This window comes from Macrobrachium nipponense, chromosome 7 (assembly GCF_015104395.2).
Source record: "Macrobrachium nipponense isolate FS-2020 chromosome 7, ASM1510439v2, whole genome shotgun sequence".
NCBI classification, from domain to species: domain Eukaryota; kingdom Metazoa; phylum Arthropoda; class Malacostraca; order Decapoda; family Palaemonidae; genus Macrobrachium; species Macrobrachium nipponense.
Window position 1 is genome coordinate 24815774 of NC_061109.1, and position 25054 is coordinate 24840827.

Below are 25054 nucleotides of genomic sequence, written 5' to 3' on the forward strand. Positions count from 1 at the left end.
TCCTGTACTATTGGCCATTATATACATTAGACTAATGATTAATTTTAATGCTTCATCTTGAGGTTCACTAGTCCCATTTTTCATTTTCTTGAGCCTTAAATATTTCCCATCATTCTGTGAAAGGAATCACCATTTCTAACATAATTCCAGGAGATGAGGTTATGCTTTCTTCCCTTACCCAGTGAATTGGTCAGGCATATGTAAAATAACACTTGCAATTTTTTTCACTCTTAACAAAAAACTATTTTACAAATTAATGAAACAGAGGAAATACCTAGAAAGGAAAGTCATAATAGTATACGTACATCAAATACTCCCCTTGATGGAAAGCAGCAAAGGAATCATAAATGTGCAGACCTAAACATAGGACCAGGTAGTGGATTAAGGTTTCACTGAGTACTCTGTGTATATGTTGTATATGTTTACCACACATGTTAGTTTGTAAAATGGGGAGTGAATAGGGAATAGAATGAACAGTGGTAATGTACGTATTGGGAAAAGAGGTTCCATCACAGTGTCTACTTTTACTACCCTATGGAGTCATATGGATAGCAACAGGAAAGCTTAAGCAATAAAACTTCAGTACTGCCCCTCATCCTGAAATTAATAAATAAAAAATGCTTAATATCAGTAAGTAAAAAAAATTTGAATTATAAAATAAACAATAATAGCAAATATATATAAATTTGTGCATGAGTACCAATAATACAGCATATTGCACACTACTGTCTACACATGCTCAGCCAACCCTGTGTCTGTACCCATCAGGTTTGTATCGCTGTATCGTAGTTTGTCACTGCAAAAGATAAATACTTTCAACAGCTATACAACACCAATAGTATGTAAAATGGCCAATAGTAACAAAATAAAATCTATTAAATGTTTTTCTTCTCTAAAGAGGAACATGAATAAAGTAACTAAAATTTAAATTTATAAATTTTTAAACAACAAATTGAGAAATCCATTATGTATGAAACATTTAATTAAAAGTTGTTAAAAGTTGACGGTTACACAAAGTGTCTGCCATTGCAGACATTAGCAGATTGCAGAACTGTGAAGAAATAATGCAAAAATTTATTTGACAAAAAAGATGCTAACTAATAGACAGAATGCCTGTAGTTCCAGTAGTGGAGTAAGTGAACTGGTGATTCCAGTATGTATAGGTTAATCTCATAGTAAGTATGTGCTATAATGACCACTGCATGTGCTCCTGTCATTGTTATTTCACTTATATATTGCCTACCTCATTGTGTATTTGCAAGTTTGTGTAAATTTGTTTTAACACTGTTAAGTATTTACAATTTCATGTATGACACTTACCTGGCAGGTATATATATAGCTATATCCTCTGTCGCACTGGCAGAATTTTCAAAACTCGCAACAACTGCTAGATCACTGGTAGTTCAGGTGATCGCCACCCTGTTTCCGTGGCGCTGGCGCTCAGAACCATTCCCATGTTCATCAGATTTTCTCTGCCAGCCGAACCGTCAACATCGTTGAGGGTTCCCTGCTAGGATTTCAAACTCGTTGCAGACTTTTCACTATTTTGGACGGATTTTTGGTATCGTATTGGAAAGTTACATTGGCAATCGCTTTGGATTTCTCTTACAATGTCTGATTCTGGTGTTATCTTTAGAGTGTGTGTGAAAGAAAGATGTAAGGTGAGGCTACCGAAAGCTTCGGTAGACCCTCACACGGTGTTGTAAGAAATGTAGAGAGTGTGTGTGTACTTGGGACAATAGGTGTAATGAGTGTGAGAGTTTGAATGAAAAGGAGTGGAAGACTCACAAAATATGTGGAGAGATTGGAGAAGGATCGAGTTAGGAGATCTGTATCTCGGAGTGAGAGGTCAGGCTCTTCTAGTAAGGCCTTGAATGATTCAGTGACTATTTCTCCACCTCCTTCCCAAGTAGAAGTTGTAGCACCTTCCCCTCAGGTTTCTCCTGCTCCCGCTGCTGTTTCTGAGGATGCGAAGGACTCACATTATGTTCAAGTGTTTGCTGCCCTAGCGTCTATGGGTGATCAAATTCAGCGTCTTACTGATAAAGTGGGTGATTTTGATGTGTGTGACAGTGTAGTGGAGGGGGCGGCTGATCGTCTCTCTTGTGCTCGTAGCCCTAGACCTCTACCAAGCTCCCAGACCCAAGGGAGAAGGTATGTCGACAGTCGAAGGGAGGCGAGCGGGGTCCCCATACGATCAGTCGTCCCTTCAGGCAGTCCTGTTGCGTCCCAGGCTGCAGCAGTGCGCCATAGAAAAGGCGTCACTGGGAAGTGTTTTTCGTCTTCCGATAGCTCTGCGTCAGGCAAGTATCGGCGTTATGCGGACGTATCGCGTCCACTCAAGAGGACGCACAGACCAGCCTCATCTCAGGACGAACTCGGCTACGCGCAAGAGAGATGGAGTAGCCCCGAGAATTTTTCATCTAGTGCGGATGAGGAAGATATTCCTGTTAAAAGAAGAAGAACGGTTCGTTCAAGGGAGGACGCAAGACGTTCGATGGCAGGCTGTTCTCCTGAGAGGGACTATCCTTCTGCTTCCTGGGTTCTTTCTCCTGTATTTTCTCCGTCTCGCAGACCGCAAGTCCAGTCTCCTCATCGTATGAGTGCTTCACGACTTTGCTCTCCGCCTTTGCGTGTGATCCGTCAGGAGACAGACACTAGAGACTTTCTCAGAGAGATGCAAGTTAAATTATCCGACCTGGTTAAGTCTTGGGAAGCAATGGATCAGCCTTCCTCGAGACGTAAGAACGCGTTTCTCCCCGTTAAGTCCTCCAAGAGGACGCTTGATCAGAGTTTGCCTCCTCCTCATCATCCTTCGGTTTCTCGGACAGGACGCACGGTACCGACTAAGACGGACGAGCGCTCAGTTTAGCAGGACGCAGGACGCAAGAACAAGCCGGATAGACGTACGGTGGACGCAGCGCAAGCGATGGACGCAGGACGCAGGCAGCAGGACGTTAACCTGTCTTCCTCTCGACTCTTCGGAGAAGACTTTCGTCATGACAAGAGGAAACATTCGCTTGATAAACAAGTTTTGGATCCATACGCTGAGGGTATTCTTGATAAAGACGTCGGCTTACAGGAGATTTCGTCAGCGGAAGAAGACGTTGAGGAATTAGCTTCTGAAGAGGAGAAAGATGTTGAAGCTCCTTCTTCTGATTATAAAAGGTTGACTGATTGTCTCCTGTCTATCTTCGAAGGGGAGTTTCAGCCCTCAGCTCCGTTGTCACCCCTTTCGCAGTTTTCAAGAAACAAAAACCCCAAGAAATCATCGTTTTAGAAGATGACTCTTTCTATTACTGCTAAGAAAGCCCTTCAAAGGATTAACTCCTGGTTGAAGGAAAAGAGGGAAGCAGGGAAGACTTCTTTCTCCTTTCCGCCAGCAAAGTTAGCCTCGAAGTCTGGGGTCTGGTATGCAACAGGGGAAAGTCTCAACCTGGGAGTTCCTGCCTCCTCCCAGGGGGACTTTTCCAGCATTGTAGACAGCTCCCGCAGACATGCTCTGCACGCGGCCAAGGTTTGGTGGACCTCTTCAGAGCTGGATCATCTTCTGAAGGGCATTTTCCGGACTTTTGAAGTGTTTAACTTTCTTGACTGGTCCTTGGGAGCGCTGGCTCACACATTGGAAGACAAGGAATCGTCCGCTTCTCAACTGCCAAGCAGCATTATGTCCTGCATGGACAAAGCCCTGAGAGATGGGGCGAACGAATTAGCGTCACTCTTTACGGCAGGAGTGTTGAAGAAGAGGTTCCTCCTATGCTCCTTTGCAGCAAAGGGCGTTTCTAACGCACAGAAATCGGAGTTGGTTTTCGCCCCTCTCTCAGATCAGCTTTTTCCTTCAGATTTGATCAAGGACATCTCATTATCTTTGACTCAGAAGGCGACTCAGGACCTTTTGACTTCGTCTGTAAGGAAATATTTGCCCCCTAAAGTGGTTAAGAAGACGCCTAAGGAATCAAGACAGCCTCAACAGCCCTTTTGAGGCAAAACTTTTTCTCGCCCCCTCCTTTAGAGGTAAAAGGGCTCTTCCCTAAAGAGGGTCGAAGCCCTCTAACAAACAATGAAGCGCAAGTCCTCCAGTCATCAGTTGGGGCCATACTCCAGAAGTTTTGGGAAGTTTGGCAAAACAAGGGAGTGGACCCTTGGGTCGTCACGATAGCCAGGGAAGGTTACAAGATCCCCTTCCTGAAGAAGCCTCCTCTTTCTACATCCCCGAGGGACCTTGGGGCCCATTACAGCGATCCAGAGAAAGAAGAGGCCCTGCAGGAGCAAGTCCTCTCCATGATCAGGAAAGGAGCAATAGAACATGTTCTGGATTACTCATCCCCAGGATTCTACAACAGGCTTTTCTTGGTAGCGAAAGCCTCGGGAGGATGGAGACCAGTGCTGGATGTAAGTCATCTCAATTTATTTGTGGAAAAAACAAAATTCACCATGGAAACGAGCGAATCAGTACTGGCAGCAGTACGTCCAGGGGACTGGATGGTTACCCTGGACCTTCAAGACGTGTATTTCCACATCCCCATTCATCATGGATCCAGAAAGTATTTAAGGTTTGTGAGCCAGAACAGGGTCTTTCAGTTCAAAGCTCTTTGCTACGGACTTTGCACGGCTCCTCAGGTGTTCACGAGAGTGACGTCAAACGTGGCAAAGTGGCTGCATCTACTAGGGATCAGGGTCTCGCTCTATGTAGACGACTGGCTTGTAAAATCCCAATCAAGACAACAGTGTCTGGAGGACTTAGAAGTAACGTTGGAATTGACAAGCGAATTGGGTCTGATGGTGAACTTAGACAAGTCGAATCTGATCCCCAAACAGGAGCTAGTTTATTTGGGGATTCTGATTTCCTCAGTGACTTTTCGGGCTTTTCCATCCCCCGACAGGCAAGTTCAGTGCCTTCGGAAAGTCCAAGCCTTCCTAGAGAAAGACCAATGCTCAGCACGAGAGTGGATGAGCTTATTGGGGACTCTCTCGTCGCTGTAGCGGTTCGTTTCTCTTGGAAGGCTTCGCATGAGACCCTTATAGATCTTCCTGAACGAAGTCTGGCCAAGAAAATCGCAACCGGATTCCTTCTTGTTTCGGATTCCTTACAAGATCAAGGAGGAATTGCAATGGTGGCTAACTCCAGGAAAGTTAGCAGAAGGGACGTCGCTGCAGCAGAAGAACCCAGACCTTGTATTATTTTCAGACGCGTCGGATGCAGGCTGGGGAGCGACTCTAGGCCCTCAAGAAGTGTCAGGTCTTTGGAGCAAGGAGGAAGCAGCTTGGCATATAAACAGGAAGGAACTGATGGCGATTTTCTTGGCTTTGAAAGCGTTCAAGGCGTTGATCCGCAACAAGGTTGTGCAGGTCAACGCAGACAATACCACAGCTCTGGCATACATTCGGAAGCAAGGAGGAACTCATTCAGTCTCGCTGTGCAAGTTAGCGGAAGAAGTCCTTCTGTGGGCAGAGAAGGAGAACGTCACCCTGCTCACCAGGTTCATTCAAGGGGAGAAGAATGTGAGAGCGGATCTGTTGAGCAGAGAAGGTCAACTGCTGTCTACAGAGTGGACCCTTCATCTAGAAGTATGCCAGAGCCTGTGGGAATTATGGGGTCGTCCAGTGGTGGACCTATTTGCGACCGCAACTACGAAGAGGTTACCGACGTACTGCTCTCCAGTCCCAGACCGTCAAGCAGTCGCAGTAGATGCCTTCCTTCTAGATTGGACGGGCCTAGATGCGTACGCCTTTCCCCCGTTCAAAATTCTAGGAAAGGTTATGAAGAAGTTCAGGGAGAGTCAAAGGACGAGACTGACGCCCATAGCCCCCTACTGGCCGGCCCAAGATTGGTTCACAGAGGTACTGGAATGGACAGTCAACACACCAAGAACACTTCCAGCAAGAGTAGATCTACTCAAACAGCCTCACTTCAACAGGTATCACAAGAACACCCTCGCTCTGGGTCTGACTGCGTTCAGACTATCGAAAGACTTGTCAGAGCGAGGGGGGTTTTCTAAAGAAGCGGCGAAAGCTGTGGCCAGAGCAAGAAGATCCTCAACAATCAAGGTGTACCAGGCGAAGTGGGAGACCTTTCGTAAGTGGTGTAAGAGTCGAAAGGTTTCTTCTTCCAGTACCTCTGTGACCCAAATTGCGGATTTTCTTCTGTATTTGAAGGAGGGAGCAGGGTTATCTACTCAGACAGTCAAAGGATACAGAAGTATATTAGCCTCAGTTTTTAGACATAGAGGCTTAGACATTACCAACAATTTGGATCTGAGAGATCTCATAAGGTCCTTTGAAACAAGGAAGGAACATCGTTATGCGACTCCTTCTTGGAACCTAGATATAGTTCTGAAATTTCTAGGAACTAATAAGTTTGAACCGATGGGTCAAGCTTCTTTAAGAGATGTCTCAAAAAAGACGATATTTTTGGTGGCCTTGGCCACAGCGAAAAGAGTTAGTGAACTGCAAGCCCTTAGTAAACATGTCGGCTGGAAACATGACAAGGCAGTATGCTTTTTTCAGGAAGACTTCTTGGCCAAGAACGAAAATCCATCTCATCCTTGGCCAAGGTCTTTTGAGATTATGGGTCTGTCAGATCTTGTGGGACAAGAACAAGAAAGAGTTCTCTGTCCAGTAAGGGCTTTGCGCCATTATCTAGAGAGAACTAGGAGTATTAGAGGGACTTCAGAATCACTTTGGTGCTCTGTGAAGGACCCCAGCAGAGCCATGACTAAAAATGCTATCGCTTTCTTCCTAAGGGAGCTAATTAAGGAATCACATATGCTATGCGAGGAAGAGAGCTTTGGCCTGCTTAAGGTTAAGGCGCACGAAGTGAGAGCGGTAGCGATGTCCTTGGTGTTCAAGAAAAATATGGCCCTCAAGGATATTATTGAAACGACATTTTGGAGGACTAACTCAGTTTTTGCCTCTCATTATCTCAGAAACGTCAAAACAACTTTTGGCAACTGTCAAACGTTGGGCCCTTACGTATCCTCAGGTGCAGTATTGGGCAAAGGAGTTGCCACCCCATAAATTACTAACATGCTAGGATATTTTAGTTATTTTGTAGTGTTTTTATGGTTGTCTGAGAGGGTTTATTCCCTCTTCAGTTTATGAAGTGTAGTTTGTTAGGGATAATGTGTGTGTGTGGTTCAGGTGGACTAACATTTCCTAGCATGAATGCCCGTGGTGAGAGAGGGCTAGGGTTTCCTGTCAACAAATTGGTCTCGTCCAGTTGTCAGACCCTTTTGATAGCTTCTTCAACACTCAGGTCACAGCCTAGTTGAGAGCTACTAAGGTTTAGCAGGCTAAGAGGCAGGACCTATGAAGTCAGCTACCTTAGCAGGTAAGGAACCTAAGAGTATTTTAAAATTTATGTTAAGTTTTAAACTCTGACGATGTTGCTGTCTTTGACCCACCCCAAATGTGTCAATCAGCTATATATATACCTGCCAGGTAAGTGTCATACATGAAAATGACGTTATTTTGATATAACAAAGTTTCATGTATACTTACCTGGCAGGTATATATATTTAAATTCCCACCCGCCTCCCCTCAGGAGACAGGGTTCAGAGAAAATCTGATGAAAATGGGAATGGTTCTGAGCGCCAGCACCACGGAAACGGGGTGGCGATCACCTGAACTACCAGTGATCTAGCGGTTGCCGCAAGTTTTGAAAATTCTGCCAGTGCGACAGAGGATATAGCTATATATATACCTGCCAGGTAAGTATACATGAAACTTTGTTATATCATAACGTCATATTATATTTAGTACTTGTAAAAAAAACCATACTTGTTCCTACACAATATATAAACCATCTGTCCTTTACATTAGGAATTACCTTTGGGGAAGTGGAAAATGGCTGTTAAACTCTTGAACAAGTGGTTAGGCAGGCAGTAACTACTGTCCAGTAGGTGAGAATACTTGCCTGCCCGGTGTAAACATTCCAGGTTACTTTTGGCCATCATGCAATGCAGACATGTTTTCATGAACTCTTTGCCTGACTGTTGTTAAACTAATTTTTCCCTGGTGGGATCTTTTCTTACTTTTTGTGTGTACTGTACGTACATTTATAGCTTGTTCGATATTTATTAATATACAAACCCATGATTTGTGTTACGTAGACCATCTTCCCCCAGTGTGCGTCTCGTGGTTGGCGGCCAAGGGCGTAACATTCACTCCCCGATCATTCATCCTCACGCCCTCTGATTGTAAGGCCATGACAGTATATCATCTGTGATTTTTCTGAGTGTTGCTCTTTGCTGCCTGTGCTGTGGGCGAGTTTGTTGGGAGGAAACTTCGGAAGAAGGTTGCCAAGCCTCGTCAAAAAGTTTATCACTTCTGACAGCACCCTTGGTAGCTGACCCTTCATCCTCGTTTCTCTCTCCTGGTAATCTTTCCTTATGGCCTTCACTCCTGGGTGAAGATTTCCCCAGGTGGGGGCGTAGGGCTCGGTGACCTCTTCATAAGGGCCTCCTCCTGTTTTGTAGGGCAATTATCCTCAGAGCGAGAGGGGTCCTTCTCTACTAATCATTTTTGCTTTGTTCTTCAGGTTGACAGTAACCATTTTAGGTGCAGAATCAGATGGCTTGATTATCATTGGTACGTTTCCTTTCCTTTAGGATTTTCAACTATGGCACTCCTGCATACTGTGGCACTGCTTTGTTGTATCTGTGGTCAATCTACTTTGGCTATGCCTTTTGTGTCTTCACTGCTCCTGTTCCCTTGATGATCAGTCACACACTGGGCAGCTCCTGCTATACCTCCTGCTCCAGCTGCCCTGATCTCTGCTCTTGCTGTTATTGATGTTCCTGGAGCTCTTGCTGGCTGGGCTGCTCCTGTATGATGTTCTGCTGCAGCTGCCCTGGTCACTCCTGTTGTTACTCCTTATGTGTGTGTCGCTCAGGCTGTTCCTGTTGTGTTTCCTGCCCTAACTGGTCTGGCGATGCTTGTGTTTCCCAATTTTCGTCCTGTAGAAAATGTTGGAGATGAGTTCGAGGAAGAAGTCCTGTGAGATGAGCTCCTTCTTCAAACTCATTCTCGTCTGCGTCTTCTGCTGCCTTCTCCCTTCTCATCAGGCTAGGAAGAATAAGGCTGCTTCTCCCATGCTTAGAAGTCCCTTCACGGGGCTGCGTCCTTTTGAGGAGGCAGTGGGTTCTCTGGTCGGCTCTTCCCGGCCTTTGGGCTTGGGAACCGAATCACATGCGTCACAGGGTCTTGCTTTTCGGAAGCCGTCGGGCGCACAGACTTCAGTTTGTGCTCCCATTGCCAGTTCTAAGAAGTCTGCTTCTAAGCTGGTGCTGTGTCGGGATCTTGGGGTCTCAGCTAGCTGAGACACTACTAGTGCTAGAGTCTACGGAGTCTCGAGCATCCTGAACTGATGTCGGAGAGACCTCTCACCGTCCTGTTCAGGCACAGGGAGAAGGAAAGAGCTAAGACATGTAGGTGCCTTGGCTCTCCCTTCCAGTACTGCACCAGTGCTCGGCCAGGGGCCAGTTGGGTGCCTGTCTCTGATTGAGGACCTGGTGCCGCAGTCTTGACAGCACCTGGAGAAGCAGGGAGGAGATTCCCTTCAGAAGTCCTACGGGACATCTAAGGGACTGCTTCTCTTTGAAGAGGTATGGTTCTTGCATTGGCTCTTCCTGCTTGTAGGTTGGGAGCTGATTCACATTCTCCTGTAGAGTCTTGCATTTCGGGAGTGTCGAGGGCATGATCGCTTGAGGCCACGTTCTCATTCCCAGTTTTAGAAGTCTGGGTCTAAGACTGGTGGTGTGCATGTCCCTTCTCAGTGTCTTAGGAAGCTAAGAAGATACCACTTCTGATGATCATTCTTACAAGATTCATGAGTTTTGCCAGGCACTTGGATCCCTTGGAATTGCAAGCATTTGACTAGCAAGTTTTGAGTGCCAAGGATTCTGCAGAATCTCAAGTGCTTTCCAAGCCAGTGCCAGAGGGTTTGCTCTTCGGTCTGGTTTAGGCACAGAACAAGATTAGGTGCATGACATGTCAGGTGTTTTGACGTCACTTACCAGCTCTGCTTTGTCAGATCCCATCCATTGTGTCTTGGACCTTAGGGTCTGAATACATGGGATAGCAGACATAAAATCCCTCTTTAGGCTCTCTTCTGGAGGGGCTTCGGCCTCAAAGGAGACTAGAGCATTTCGGCAGACAGAGAGAATTCCAATGAGTTTATCTCTTTTTCGGAATTCGGCTACAAGGCCTAGAATCTCGGGATTAATCCTTGGATCGTCTCATCACACACCCAAGTAGTCTAGGAAAGTTTCCTTGGGTCCTTTCGAGCCTCCCTTCAAGGAGAGAAAATCAGGAATTTTGTGCCCTGGAAAACCTTGAGGGTTCTCTTCGGGATTCGAATACCTTGAATTTCATTTAGCAGAGATCTTTGCGCTGATTCGTCAGCACAATGATCTCGAGGATAGGACATTGGCTTCCCCTGTGAATAATCTTACTGCTCGAAGCCCTTGCTCTCCCAGCAGAAAGAAGGGTTGTGTAGGGCGCCGCATTCCTTGCTTGTGAGGGCGCTATTGACTTGATGAATACCTTTTCTCTGGACAAGGAGTTCATTTTGGATTTTTGAGATACCCAGTCAAGCCCTCTCCCCCTCCACTGCCGCAACAAGAGCGATTCTTTTATATCTCGGAGAGGTTTTTTGCCAGCTGCAGATTATCCTGTCTCTGCTTCACCTGGACTTGGATCTCAGGCTGTTTCTCCTTGCCAAGAAGGATATCTCCTCTTGCAACGAGATAGCAAGCCTGGAGGACACTGCTATGGTTTTCCTCCAGGCAGTCTCCTATGAGTCTGTGATCCTCTACTCCTTTAGGTTTTATCTCCGTGCATGCGACCATTCCTGGAGAGGATTCTGCCCTCTGGAGACTGGTTGGGGGAGTTGTTTTTCCCCCTAGCTAAGAAAAGGGACATAACCAAATTCGGATCTCCATTTTTGTAAGTCCTGAAGTCGTCTCGACCCTTAGGAATGGACCTTTATTCAGTTCTGCCTCTCTCTTCTAGAGAGCGGTGGATACCATGATAGTCAAGGAACGTGCCAGGGCATCTGCCTTGTCCTCCAGGCAATGACCAAGACCCTTAGGGTCGGGCCAGCTCTTCCTTGGCCCTTAAGAAGTCTCAGGCTTCGAAGGACGATAGCGGAAATAGCCAGCCTTCCTCTTTCCCTTCTGAGAAAGTGCACATATATGTCACTTTCAACCTTCTTTCCAGTTGGGAAGAAGGCAGAAGAAAGGGGTTAGGAAAGAACATTCATAACTGGCATTCTCCTACTGCTGGTGCTTTGAAGAAGGGTTGTCTGTCAAGTCTATAGACTTAAGAATGACATAGGTATTATGTATCCTTCAGGAGAAGTACCTGCTTTCTTCAGGTCTCAGCCATCTTCCTTAGAATTCCGTTCCGTCTCTTCTGTGTTCTTGTTATGCGAAGAGCCATTTCGGCTAAAGCTAGTCGTCTTCAGTATCCTGTTGTTGCCTTGGAAGCCTCCCCTCCGGACAGCTTCACCTTCGCTTTCCTCTTTTGAATGATGAGGAAGGATTTAGCTGGTGCTCAATCGACAGGAGCCTTTGAATATGCTTGCATATTTTCATCGCAACATGTTTCTGTTCCCAGATGCACTGACTGAATAATAGGCACGTACCTGTAGGACCATTGTCTTCACGGTGCTCAAATGAGACTATTAAGTACCTTCTCATCAAAATCCTGGAACTAAAGGCAGCCATTTGAGCCTTCCAAGAGTTTCAGGATTTGGTTTTAAGCAACAACACCACGGTAGTGGTATTTATCACTGAACAAGAGGGTCTCATTTCCCTCCTGTTTTGGTTGACATTGCAAGGGTTTCGGGTGTAACTGTAGTGCACTAGATAACTCTTTATCAGCCAAACACATTTCCAGGTGGAATGTATTGGCAGGCAGCCAGTGTGCCTCCTTCACTCAATCTTTGACAGAGAGATTGGTCATCTGGAAGATTCTCTATCATCTTTCTGTTTACTGCCCAGTACAACAGAAGTCTGTAGGGCTTCGGCTTCATTGCACCTGACCCATGGACTACTGTGATGACTCATGATGACCTTTTTTATTAGTTTTTGTCTTCTCTCTGTACTTTTTTAATTCACAAGGTGTTCACCAAACATTGTTTATCCTGAATTGAAAATGAATGCTGTAAGACTTCACCTTTTGCCTGATCTGCTAGCTGTGCTTTCGAGGTACAGAGAAGAGTTTTTCATTGACCCAACCTTCGGTGTCAGCAACACAGGAAAGGTTCCTCAAGCAGTACAGTTAACTGTGTCTTCACAACTAAAGACTGGTGGCAATGGAAATACCTGGATAACTCCTTCAGTCCTTTGTAGTATTCCAGAGACTGGAGCCATCCTCTCTAGTAGGTGTCAATGGGATTCTGTCTGTGGTCGGAGCTGCCCTTCAGAAGATCACAAACTTCCTCGTCGCTTTCTGCTGAGAGATGCCTCTTACCAATTCAGTTCTGAAAGACGTAGGCCCACATTTGGCCTAGTCATTCACATGAAAGTAGCCTGGTTTCTCCTCGGTCGAGAATTAGCTACTGATGAGAAACCTCATTCTGTCTTGCCACCCTTGGGACCCCAGGTCCCTGGGTGGCATTTGACTTTCGTTTCCTGTCTCGTTCTCTGCATGTTCCCTTGAAAGAATTATCAGACAGAAATCTGTCTCTTAAGACTGCATCTGGTCTCACTCCAACCTTGGCAAAGAGGATAGACAATCTTTATGGACCTTCTTTGATGTCAACCTTCAAGATAGAGGATCGATATCTTGACTCCATCTCAGATGTTGAATCCTTTAGTATTTTTTACCAGGGTCGAGTCCATCATGACCCCCCTACTCCTTGGACTTTGTAATCGATGATCCAGATTAATCGTTACGTTGTCCTGTTAGCATGCTGCTGTACTTTCCGAAAAAGACTTGACTTTCCTAACATCGATGTCAATGACTTGTCAGTTGTATCAGCTCACCCAAGGAAGAAGTGGCTAAGGACATGTCTTTCTCCTGGTTTTGTGTGCTGATCAGGAGGATGTTCTCTGCAGCAGGTGACCACATCACCTGAGAGCTCACAAAATCAGTGGCTGATTCCATCCCTCGCATTCCAGAGGAATCTGTCGGTTGGATACAGAAACGTGGTCTCATTGGACCACATTTATGTCTTATACCTTCAGGTGTTGCCCACAAGTCCTTGAAACCTTTTTTCCTTGGACATGTGGTGGCTGCTCAACAAGTGTGTTTTCTTACCTTGCTCCTTTAGCAGGACAGGTAGCATCCTGCCTAAGGTGTGGTTCTGGAAGTGAGAGGGATTATGAGTGACTGGCCTGCTCTCCTCCTTCTCCTCCTCCTTCCACATCCTCTACTTCTCTTCTTTCGGACAGAGAATAGTACTCAAAACTACACTTCTATATTTCTTCATAGAATCATAGAAGCAATCCCACTCCTTCCTCTAGGAAGGGGGAGGAAAGAGAGACTGGCAATAAGACAAACCCTTTTTGGGTCTTTGCCCTACTTCCTTTGACTCGTAAGATTCTTCCTAGCCTTTTTTTGTGTGAGTTACGATTCCACACTCATTCAAAAAGATCCAATAATTTCTAATGTAAAGGACATCGGGTTTGTATAGTTAGGAAAAATACAATTTACTTTAAAAAATTGTCGTATTGGTACTTACATTTTTTTGTGAAAGTTAGTAAAAGTTTAAAATTTTGAAAAAGTTCTTATTTTACGTTGGTGTTAAAAATTGTTGCATTTTAGTTTAGTGAGTTCAAGTTCTTATGTCATGCAAACATTGTCTAAATGGTTCTTTTTCTATTTCAGAATTTTTTTTAATAAAAATAGACGAATTCTCAAACCAGCTGAAATTGTTGACTTGCTGAAAGGGCTCATGGTTTTGATATGTTGTTATTTAATTGGCTACATCGATACCTCTGTTTGCTACCATATAATCAAGACTCAGTCTACAATAAAGTTGTACTTATTCTTCAACATGCTTGAGATTGCTGATAGGTGAGGAAAGAGTTTGTTAAAGTAAAACAGGTTGAGCTCTAAAAGTAAAGTTTTTATGTGAGTTCTAAAACACATATTTAATGTATTTTTATATAATACAAATCATTGCCTTACTAGAACCTGGTTCTATTATGTTACTGGTACTTGAAAATTCTTAAGACTAAAGAATTTTGTATCCAAGAAGGAAGGAAGGATGCCTTTTCATTGGGGATATGACCAAATTCTCTTTCTCAAATGTACAATCATGTTGTATACCCTTTTTTTTGTTATTTTAGTTGCTGTCCTGTCCTCAATGAGTTACCTTTTCCATGGTCTATCTAGAGCTCTATGGTGACCAGACTAATGTCAAAGAATTCTCTTATAGCTGGTTTTATGGCCGGGTATTGTTTCATAATTATGAACGTTGTAACACGTGATAAGGTATTAGTGGCCTCAGGATAAGAGGGCACTTTCTCTTGTCCTCAGCAGATGCTAAACCTGCAAGAAGTGCCTATGTGCATGTGCCTCATCATATTGTTTACTTATGGCCTCACCAACTTACAGAAGACGTATGAATATATAAATAATAATACCTATAAATAATACCAGACTGTGCGACCCCCCCCCCCCCCCCCCCCCACCCCCCATGACAGCAGCCAATGACAGTTCGAGCTGCTGTGACATCACACAACATCATGCAAAGTCATGGACATCATTCCCCAGCCTTGACAGTCTGCCAGGTTACAACAGCGCGACCTTCAACGACGAGAAGTATCTTGAAAGAAACTTTCTCCGACCAAGAACGCACTGCACCACCAACCAATGAAAAATCAGTGATTAGTTGACCCCTTGCATATCTACCACTATACATATACATATTGAGTAGACCCTGACAGCATCTACAATCTACTCCGACCCACTGCCGTGATCATATTCAGATGATACCGAGAAAAATGTTCACCACTACAAGAATTTGACTAAACCCAACATTAACTTGTACCTTGATATATTTATTTACTTTGTGTAATAAATAAATTTTAAAGCAACAATATCCCTGAACTTGACTCCTGATGAATCATATCGGCGCTATACTCACCAATTGTACGTTGTTCCCCCCGTATTTGCAGGGGATGCGTACCAGAACCCCTGTGAATAGTTAGAGCCTCCTCAAAAATCGCTCATAACTGCCTATCTTGAAAGTTCAGATACCAAATGTATACCTTAAATAACATCCTACCTCAAATATACCTTAAATTGCTATCCTATTACTGTATTAATCTTTGAGATTATAATATTAGTATAATTTCAAAGTCATCTTAAATATTTTACCATTAAAAATATTTACGTACAGCCAGTAACACAGAGAGAGAGAGAGAGACCATTGAATGGCAACATTATATATCTGACCATCAAGAGTGAAATAATGAATTATTTCTGAGACAGAGATAATAATAATGAGAGAGAGAGAGAGAGAGAGAGAATACAGTGGACCCGGTAGTTGCGTTCTCCGTATAAAAATTTTTAGTTGGTTTTTCTTGAGTTAAAAAAAAAATAGGCTGTTTTAAGAGATTTTATAGGGATTTCAACTATTCGTGGGGGTCTGGTACACATCCCCTGTGAAATAGGGGGACCACTGTAACTCCTTAACTCCAACTCCCTCCCCTCCTTCCCCCTCCACCAATAATATATCAAACTGTCATTTACTCCCCGCCCTCTTTTCTCAAAGTTGATAAAAATACTGGGAAAGTCTGGGAATTGCTATTTCTTTTATTAATCTTATTAATATTTAAAAATTATTTATTAAGTAAATCATTTATTTATACTACCACAAAACAAATAAACATGTAAGTTAGAGAGAAAGAGAGAGAAATTGTATTTTCTGGGCTCGGCCGTGTCGCTCCGTGAAATACGTTCCTTTAGCGCTATTTCTAAGGTAAAATATTGCTATAATACCAGAGAACGGCTAAATTGGACATGTCAGAATATTCTGACTCGCTCACTTTTATTAAAAGGTGTCGGTATGAATCTGGGGCGAGTGAAATACACTACCACAGCAACCTCTCCAATAAGCCTTTTCCACATCAAAACCCTTTAGAAAAGGGTAGCCGTGCTACGGCTCACTTCCTGCTACCGCGTAGGTAGCGTCAGTGACGTCACTCCTTTAGATAGCCTTTCGTGAGCTGCACGCATTTTTTGCGCTCTCGTATTTTCTGCTTTTTTGCTTGTGTTTTTGCGTTATGGATCGTCAATCTCCTTCTGCATCAAGTTAGTACTGGTTTTATGTTCGACACTATTTAGGGAGTGCTTTTGACCTTCGTGGTCCTTTTTATTTAGGATATTTCGAGGCATCGCCATATGCAGTAGCGGCTGTGAGCCGCCATTTCGGCGTACCCCTTTGTGTCGTATCTGTTTCACGTGGTCTTCCATGCCTAGTGAACCGAGTACTTTATCAGTATGAAGTGTTTTCATTTGCTTTGCAGTATTGTCGATCTTGTGTATATTTTTCATTTTTCATTTTAGTTTTTATTATTTTTCGTGAGTTAGTACGGGGATTTCCTTTCGAGCACGTATCTTTGTTTCGTGCCTCTTCGGTACCCACCGTTATATTTTTCGTGCATGTCTTTGTTGTTACGTATTTTCTGTAACGTTAGTTTTATTTTGTTTCATACCTACCCTGGCCGTCTACCCAATGGTATCTTTATATCGTTACGGCAATAGGTTAGTTCGGGTGTATCACTGTCAGGGCCATCCTTATCGGGTGGCCCTGCCTGTTTGTTATGCGATTTAGGATTCATTTCTCTCCCCTTTTGTTCGTTTTCCTTTCCCCCGTGTTAGCGCATGATTTTGTCTTACTTTTATATATTGTTACTTTTTGTATGTTTTTTTTTGGGTGTGCGGTCGGCTAGCCTACGACCTAGGCCACCCCTTCGCCTTCCTCGCGGTCCAGTAATCGCGGGGAGCCGCTGGGTCACAGAATCGTCACCCCATCCGACCTACCTTCCCTCCCCTCAATGGGCCCCCCCTCCAAGGTGGGTGCTTTGCTCGCTCAGGTTGTCGCTGACGACCAACCCGAGTTCTGTTGGGGAGGGGTGGGGGGGCCTACACAGGCCTTCAGTTGGTGGGTGTCGCTTCTCAGCCGTCCTCGCCCCAGAGTCGGGGGGAGGAGTCCCGCTTGCCCAACCTCGGTCGTCCTGGCTCAGGCGTACTCGTCTCCTCTCGGCTCACGGGGTTTGCTCACCCTCCCGCCTTAGAACATTCCCTCCCCGCGTATGGTGGGTCAGGATTCCGGCCTCTCCGGCAATCACACGGGGGTTATGTTTTACGGAAGGTTATACCTCCGTTGGCGGAGATGAGTAGTTTTGTTATTTTAATTATTGTTTTTTATGCATGGAGCCTTCGGGTTCATCCGTCCGTCCCGGGATGGCCCTTTGCTGGTACCTTTTACTTGTAGTCTCCCTGATCGGGTAGCTACAGTTGGAGGCTTCGGGATACCCGGAATGTATACGCCTCCCGGCTACATCGGTTCCGGGTTGATTTATATGGTTCTTAGCATGGGTTCCCGGGTTGGGAATATCATTTTAGTCCGGGCTACTCCGGCATAATATAATGTTACCATGAACTTTTCATACCGTTATTGCAGTGGTACTCATGTATCATTATATTTACAGGCCACCCAATGTCTGGTTGCCGGCTGTAATGCTGTACTCCAAGACCCTTGCGGGCATGACGTTTGCCAGGCCACGCCCCCTGTGCCGTGCTGATAGAAGATTCAGTAGTGTGGCATCATGAGAACTGTTTTGCTTGCTACGACTTGGTAGAACGGGTTACTTCTGCTGTAAATTACCCCTTCTCCTTACATATGGCTTTAAAGTGATCATTTCTACGAAAATGGTATGATATTGTACTTACTAAATTTATAACATTAGCGTAATTTATAGTATAGTAAGTTAAGTTCACGGTTAACGTATTTCTTCTCTTACAGGCGGAGCAGTCCGTCAGAGATGCTGCTCTCTCTACCCTCAAGGTATGGGTGGGGGGCTTTGGGCGGAACGTTGGGAAGGCGAAACCTTACATCCTTTCCCAAGACATGGCTGCTTTTATCTTCCCGGCGGGGAAAACTACAGGCTATGTGGACCCAAAGGTTGCAGCAACAATCATTGAATCAATTCAAGAAGCGGTATCTCACCAACAGGAGGATGTTTTACCGCAGATTGTGTTAGAAGGGGTACCAGTTCCGGATACGGAGCATGTGCCCATGGCATCTGATATGGGTATTGGTAAGAGTGTTAATGAGGCTAGCCTTTTAAGTCCTCAGGGTCATTCCTTGAGCACTTCTGACTCTTCCACTCCTTCTTCTAATTCTTTTCAAAGTTTCACCGGGGGATTGCGTCCTTCTAGGTCGGAATCCTTCTCGGCGATACCTAAACTAAAAGGTAAACCACGGTCTAAAAGACTGCAAAAAAAGGGCTTCAATTACCAAAACAACATATGATAGTCTTCCTAAAAGCGCCCTGGCATCCCATACCCGAGGCCACAAACCCAGACAGAAGTCCCTATCAAAATCCTCAAAACCAAGGTCACAGGAGGGGAAATTTTACCATTCCCCTTCAAGCCCCATACCATCAACTTCTAAGGGCCTGTTAGCTAATAAGGTACCAAAGGAGAAGGAGGATTCCTCCTCCGTTGGTCAAGATATGTTCAACACCAATATATTAAAACAGGTCAGTACTCTAGGAAGTTTAGTGAACACGGTTACGGCAAGGTATGAGGAGGTTCTCAAAAGACTAGGCATTCAGGAGTCCCTAATTGCGGGCCTTCACCAGGGTGCAGCAGGTCCGGCCTACCCTAGTAACCTAGTGCAAGGCCAGATTATGCCGGATGGTTCCACTCGCCCTCCGTTTCATCCAAGTAATCCTTGGAGGGTAGCGAACTACGCTCTGTTTGTGAACGGAATGTTGACGATAGAGGGTTGTGGAACTCGGAGACTCGAGGACTTCGAGTTTTTCCCTGCAGGTTTACAGCCCCCTTTCATTAGCTATGTCCGACTTACGGAGTCGGCTCTCGTTAGGGAGGATCAGGTCCCAAAAGAAACATTTTATGAATAGAACTTACCTGGCAGTTATATATATATAGCTATAGTCTCTATCGGTTCAGCAGATTTTTCAAAACTCGCGGCAACCGCCGAGTGGTAGGTGTCCGGTTAGGTGGTTAACAACCCATTTTCTATTCCTCAGATCATCTCTGCCGGTTGGACTGTCAACATCGTTGCTAGTCCGCCATCGGGTTTTTTGCTCGCTTCCCTGTGTTGCTGTATTTCTACTAAATTGGTGACGTATTCTGTGGATTGGCAATCGCTTTTGGCTTGATTTTGGATTATTCTTTGGATTATTCTTTGATTTGAGATGTCTCAGAAACAGTTTCGAGTGTGTGTGAATGAGGATTGTAAGGTGAGATTGCCGAAGGCTTCGGTCGATCCTCACACTGTTTGTTTGGGGTGTAGGGGTTTTGAATGTGCCTTGGATAAAAGATGTAAAGAATGCGAGGGTTTGGATGAGAAACAATGGTTGGATATGAAACGCTATGTGCGTAGATTGGAATTAGATAAAGTCAGGAGGGCTTCTAAATCTAAATCTAAATCTAGGTCTGGAAGTGAAGCTAGCATAGACCTTTCTATTCCCTTAACCCCTGTATTATTAGAACCTGCTCCTGAGGTAGTAGCTCCTTCTCCTGTAGCAGGACCTGTAGCTACTTTGGATGACCCTCAGTACATCAAGATGGCGGCTGAGATGCAAATTCTTAAGGAGCAACTTGCAGCCTTAAAACAAGGTAAGAGTGAAGGTGAAATAAGTGATAGTGCTTGTGAAAGTGCAGTGGAGGTGGCGACTGATCGATCCTGTCATGCCCCTAGGTCTAGACCTCTACCAAGCTCCCAGGGCCAGGGGAGAAGGTACGTCGATGACCGTAAGGGGGTGAGAGGAACTGATCCTCGGTCAGCCGTCGCCTCAAGCAGTCCTGTTGCGTTTTCCCAGGCTGCTTATGACCGCCACAGAAAAGGCGTGTCGGAAGTGGTAGTGTCTTCTCCGAGCCCCTCTCCTAGAGGCAGATGGCAGTATGAGGAGTCGAGACAGCTCAAGAGAAGTTGGAAGCAGCATCCTGATCTAACTCTGTTTCGTTCGCCCCATTCGAGTAGATGGAGTAGCCTGGAACCGTTTCCTTCTGACGACAGCTTGGACGCATCGCCTGCGAAAAGGACGAGAACTAGAGAGGATTCTCCGCAGGACGCATGGAGGCATGAGAGATCTCCTCTTCCTTCAGGTTACGGGGAATTCTCTAGAGAACCTTCTCCGTCTTCCAGCATAGCTCGACGCCCGTCCCCTTCGGAACCGCAGGACCCAGCAACGGTAGCGAGATCGTTCATGGCGGTCATGCAAGAGCAGTTGACTTTGCTAGTAGAAGCTTTTAACTGCCCTCCTCCTGACAGGCTGCCAGTGAAGAGATCAAGGGAGGAAACACCTTTTCAAGACTTTGAACAGCTCCGTCCTCGTGATGTCAGGAGGTTACGATACTCTTCTCCTGCTAAACCTTCCCTCTCTCGGCAACGTGAGGTGTCTGGCTCCATTCAGGTTACTTCTCCCGATTCTCGGCGCCACGTTAAATCTAGCTCTCGTCGCCTCTCCTCTCCTTCCCCTAGACGCCGAGATACGGACTTGGTAGCTCGGCACGACGACACCTTCAGGTCTCCTCGCCAGGAGAAAGGCAGCGCTCATTCCCGACAGTCTGCGCAACAACGGGAACGACTCCAAGTGGGTCGGCAGGACGCATGCAGCGTCGCAAACAAGAAGCATACAGCGCTCGCGGACAGGACGCATCCAGTGTTGCACGTCAGGACGCATCCAGTACTCGTCCTCAGGACCAAAACCATCTCCGTCGGTCGACCAGGTACACATCCAGTTCTCGACGCCAGGACGCAGCCAGCCGGCGGCGCCAGGACCCATGCATCTCGAGACGAAAGGACGCTCACAGTGCTCTAGCAAAGAACGCATCCAGCTCTCGAAGGAAGGACGTATCCAGCTCCCGATGTCGAGAAACATATAGTGCTCGATGCAAAGATGCAGCAAGGGATCGGCCTCAGGATTTACCAGCCTTTCGCCGCCAGGACGCTTTGGCCTCTCGACGTCAGGACGCTTCCAGTTCACGACGCCAGGATGCATCTGAAGATCAAAAATTTTCTCCTGACACAAGTGTTCATCAGGAAGAGTTTGATGAAGGTGCACACGGCATCTTGGATCAACAAGGACCTTCCGATTTTGTTCCTTCTACCCATAGGGATAAGGAGATAGAAGGAAGTCTGGAATTGGAAGAAATTTCGGAAGATGAGGATAAACCTTCTAATGCGGCTGCAGACTATAAAGTTCTTTCTCGCTCCCTCCTTGAGCTGTATGGACAGGAATTTAAACCAGCGGCTCCCCGTTCTCCTCAGTCACAGTTCAGAAGAAAGTCGCAAAAACAGTCAGCCTTCATCAAGATGAAGTTGTCTATATCGGCAAAGAAGGCGATGGCAAGAATCGGAGACTGGTTGAAGGAACGAAGACAAGCTGTGAAAACCACCTTTTCCTTTCCTCCGGCTAAGCTGGCGTCTAAGATGGGAATGTGGTACGAGACTGGAGAAGCTCTTGGCCTGGGAGTACCTGCCTCCTCCCAGGGGGACTTCTCCGGTATTGTAGATTCTTCAAGGAGACATGCCCTCAATTCCTCGAAAGTGATGTGGTCCATGACGGAGTTAGACCACTTCATTAAAGGGATATTTCGATCGTTCGAAGTATTCAGCTTCTTGGACTGGGCCCTGGGAGCGCTGGTCAGGAAAGCAGAACACATACAGGCCACAGGAATGGAGGATTTAACTAGTATTATGGCCTGTATGGATAAGGCACTGAGGGATGAAGCAAACGAGATGGCTTCCCTGTTTACGGCGGGGGTTTTGAAGAAAAGAGCGCTGTTATGCTCCTTCGCCACCAAAGGAGTTACGATCGCGCAGAAGGCCGAACTCCTTTATGCCCCTTTCTCGGAACATCTTTTTCCTCAATCACTGGTTAGGGATATTACACATTCCCTAACGCAGAAGGCCACCCAAGATCTTCTAACTCGCTCCGTAAGAAAGGGTCTACCGGGCAGTCAGGCATCAACAAAGAGAGAGGAAAAGAAGGTTTTGCAGCCCTTTCGAGGTAGAGCTCCGACCAGAACAGATTTCAGAGGAAGAAGACAGGAGACAGGCAGACGGACAAGCAGGAGATCGTTTAGATCCCGTGCTAGGAAGTGAGTCACAAGTCCTCCACACAGCAGTAGGAGCAAGGCTGTCAAGTTTTTGGCAGACCTGGAAAAGGAGGGGGGCGGATACCTGGTCCCTCTCAGTCGTCAGGAAGGGTTACAAGATCCCTTTCTTGGAAAAGCCTCCTCTTTTGAGAACACCAAGAGCCTTAGTGGCTCAATACTCGCACATTGCGAAACAAGAGGCTCTCCTGGATCTAGTAGACCAGATGCTGGGAAAGGGAGCCATAGAACCTGTTCTGCAGCTAGAATCCCCAGGCTTTTACAATCGCTTGTTTCTAGTACCCAAGAACTTGGGGGGGATGGAGACCCGTTCTAGATGTCAGCGCACTGAACGTCTTTGTAGAGAAGACCAAATTTACTATGGAAACGACTCAGTCTGTGCTGGCAGTAGTCCGTCCAGGAGACTGGATGGTGTCCCTGAATTTGCAAGACGCCTATTTTCATATCCCCATCCACCCGACTTCAAGGAAATTCCTAAGATTCATGGTTCAGAACAGGTGTTTCCAGTTCAGAGCCCTTTGTTTCGGCCTCAGTACAGCCCCTCAAGTCTTCACCAGGGTAATGTCGAACGTAGCGGCTTGGCTTCATCAAGAAGGGATAAGGGTATCCCTATACCTAGACGACTGGCTGATAAGGTCACAATCGAAGAACAAGTGTCTGAAGGACTTAAGAAAGACGTTTCTGATGACCCAGGAACTGGGACTCATCATCAACAAGGAGAAGTCCCAGATCGAACCGAATCAGACAATTCTCTATTTGGGGATAGTTCTGGACTCAGCTCGTTTTCGGGCTTTTCCTTCTCAAGAGAGGCAGAACAAGTGCCTCGAGAAAGTGCAGCAATTCCTAGGGAGAGAGAAGTGCTTGGTGAAGGAGTGGATGAGTTTGCTGGGCACCCTCTCCTCGCTCGAACAGTTTGTCTCCCTGGGAAGGTTGCACCTCAGACCTCTGCAACACTTTCTTTCAAGAGTATGGGACAGGAGAAATCAGGAGGACTCCATTTCCTTTCCCATTCCAGCAGACTTCAAAAGACAGTTGAGTTGGTGGCTGGATCCCGCAAAGTTGGGGGAAGGAATATCCTTGTACAAGAAGAACCCAGACCTAGTGTTGTTCTCAGACGCTTCAGAGTCAGGTTGGGGAGCAACACTGGGGAGCAAAGAGGCATCGGGCTCTTGGGAAGTGCAACAGAAAGGATGGCACATCAACAGGAAAGAATTGATGGCCATCCTATTAGGTTTAAAAGCCTTCAAAGAAGCGGTCTCAGGGAAGGTAGTAGAGGTCAACCCGGACAACACCACAGCCCTGGCGTACATAAGAAAGCAAGGAGGAACTCATTCTCTGTCCCTATACGAAACAGCAAGGGAGCTCCTTCTGTGGACGAAGGAGAATGGGGTAAATCTTTTAACGAGATTTGTACAGGGACAGAAGAATGTGAGGGCAGAACATGCTCAGCAGTAAAGGCAAGTTCTGTCCACAGAGTGGACCCTCGATCTTCAAGTTTGCCAGGAACTGTGGAAGTTATGGGGGAGGCCATCGATAGATCTCTTCGCCTCCAACCAGAACAAGAGAATCCCCAACTACTGCTCCCTGGTACCGGACGGGGAAGCAATAGCAGTGGACGCCTTCTTGATGGACTGGACAGGGATGGGTACTTATGCGTTTCCCCCGTTCAAGATCATCAATCTGGTCATCAAGAAGTTCGCCCTTCTCGAAACAGGGAGAATGACCCTGATAGCGCCTTTCTGGCCAGCAAGAGAATGGTTCACAGAGGTAGTGGAGATGCTAGTGGACTTTCCAAGAAGTCTTCCTCCAAGTCCAAAGCTTCTCAAACAGCCCCACTTCAAGAGGTATCATCAAAACCCCCTCGCGCTACAACTGACTGCATTCAGACTATCGAGAAGCTTGTCAGAGCGAAAGGCTTTTCTGCTCAAGCGGCTAGAGCAATCGCAAGAGCGAGGAGGATATCTTCTCAGAGAGTCTACCAATCGAAGTGGGAAGTTTTTAGATCTTGGTGTAAACGACACAAAGTGTCCTCAACCACTACCTCTGTGAGTCAGATTGCTGATTTTCTTCTGTTCCTCAGACAAGAATCTAAGCTGGCCGTATCCACGATAAAAGGTTACAAAAGCATGCTTTCAGCAGTCTTTAAGCATAGAGGCATGGAGCTATCACAAAATACGGATTTGAAGGATCTCTTGAAGTCGTTTGAAACCACTAAACACACGATAAGACCCCCAGCTTGGAATTTGGATGTAGTTTTGAAGTTCTTATGCGGCAGGAAGTTCGAACCCATCTCGCAATCGACCCTTAGAGATTTGACTAAGAAAACGTTATTTCTGATGGCTCTCGCCACAGCAAAAAGGGTCAGCGAGATTCAGGCGATGGAGAAGCAGGTAGGCTTCAGTCATGACGGAGCTGTATGTTCTTTAAGGCTCGACTTCCTCGCTAAGAATGAGAACCCATCCAAACCCTGGCCGAGGACGTTTGAGGTTCCTAACCTCACAAACTTAGTGGGTCAAGAGGAGGAGAGACTCCTCTGCCCAGTTAGAGCTCTCAGGACATATTTGTCACGGACCAAGAATTTAAGAGGACCATCCAGTGCTTTATGGTGTTCCGTTAAAGATCCTCAAAGGCCCCTCTTAAAGAATGCATTGTCATTCTTCTTGAGGGAAACAATTAGAGAAGCTCACCTCTTATGTGAGGAGAACTTTGGTCTCTTAAAAGT

At 45.9% G+C, this 25054-nt stretch overlaps 1 protein-coding gene across 1 annotated transcript in view; it reads left to right on the forward strand.

Moving 5' to 3' along the window:
- Positions 1 to 25054, forward strand: part of LOC135217559 (transmembrane anterior posterior transformation protein 1 homolog) — a 279484-nt gene that overhangs the window by 80712 nt on the left and 173718 nt on the right. Inside the window, exons 5-6 of the mRNA XM_064253524.1 lie at positions 1911 to 2154; positions 13837 to 14025. Of these exons, the coding sequence (XP_064109594.1) occupies positions 1911 to 2154; positions 13837 to 14025 (433 nt within the window). The remainder of the gene's footprint in view (positions 1 to 1910; positions 2155 to 13836; positions 14026 to 25054) is intronic.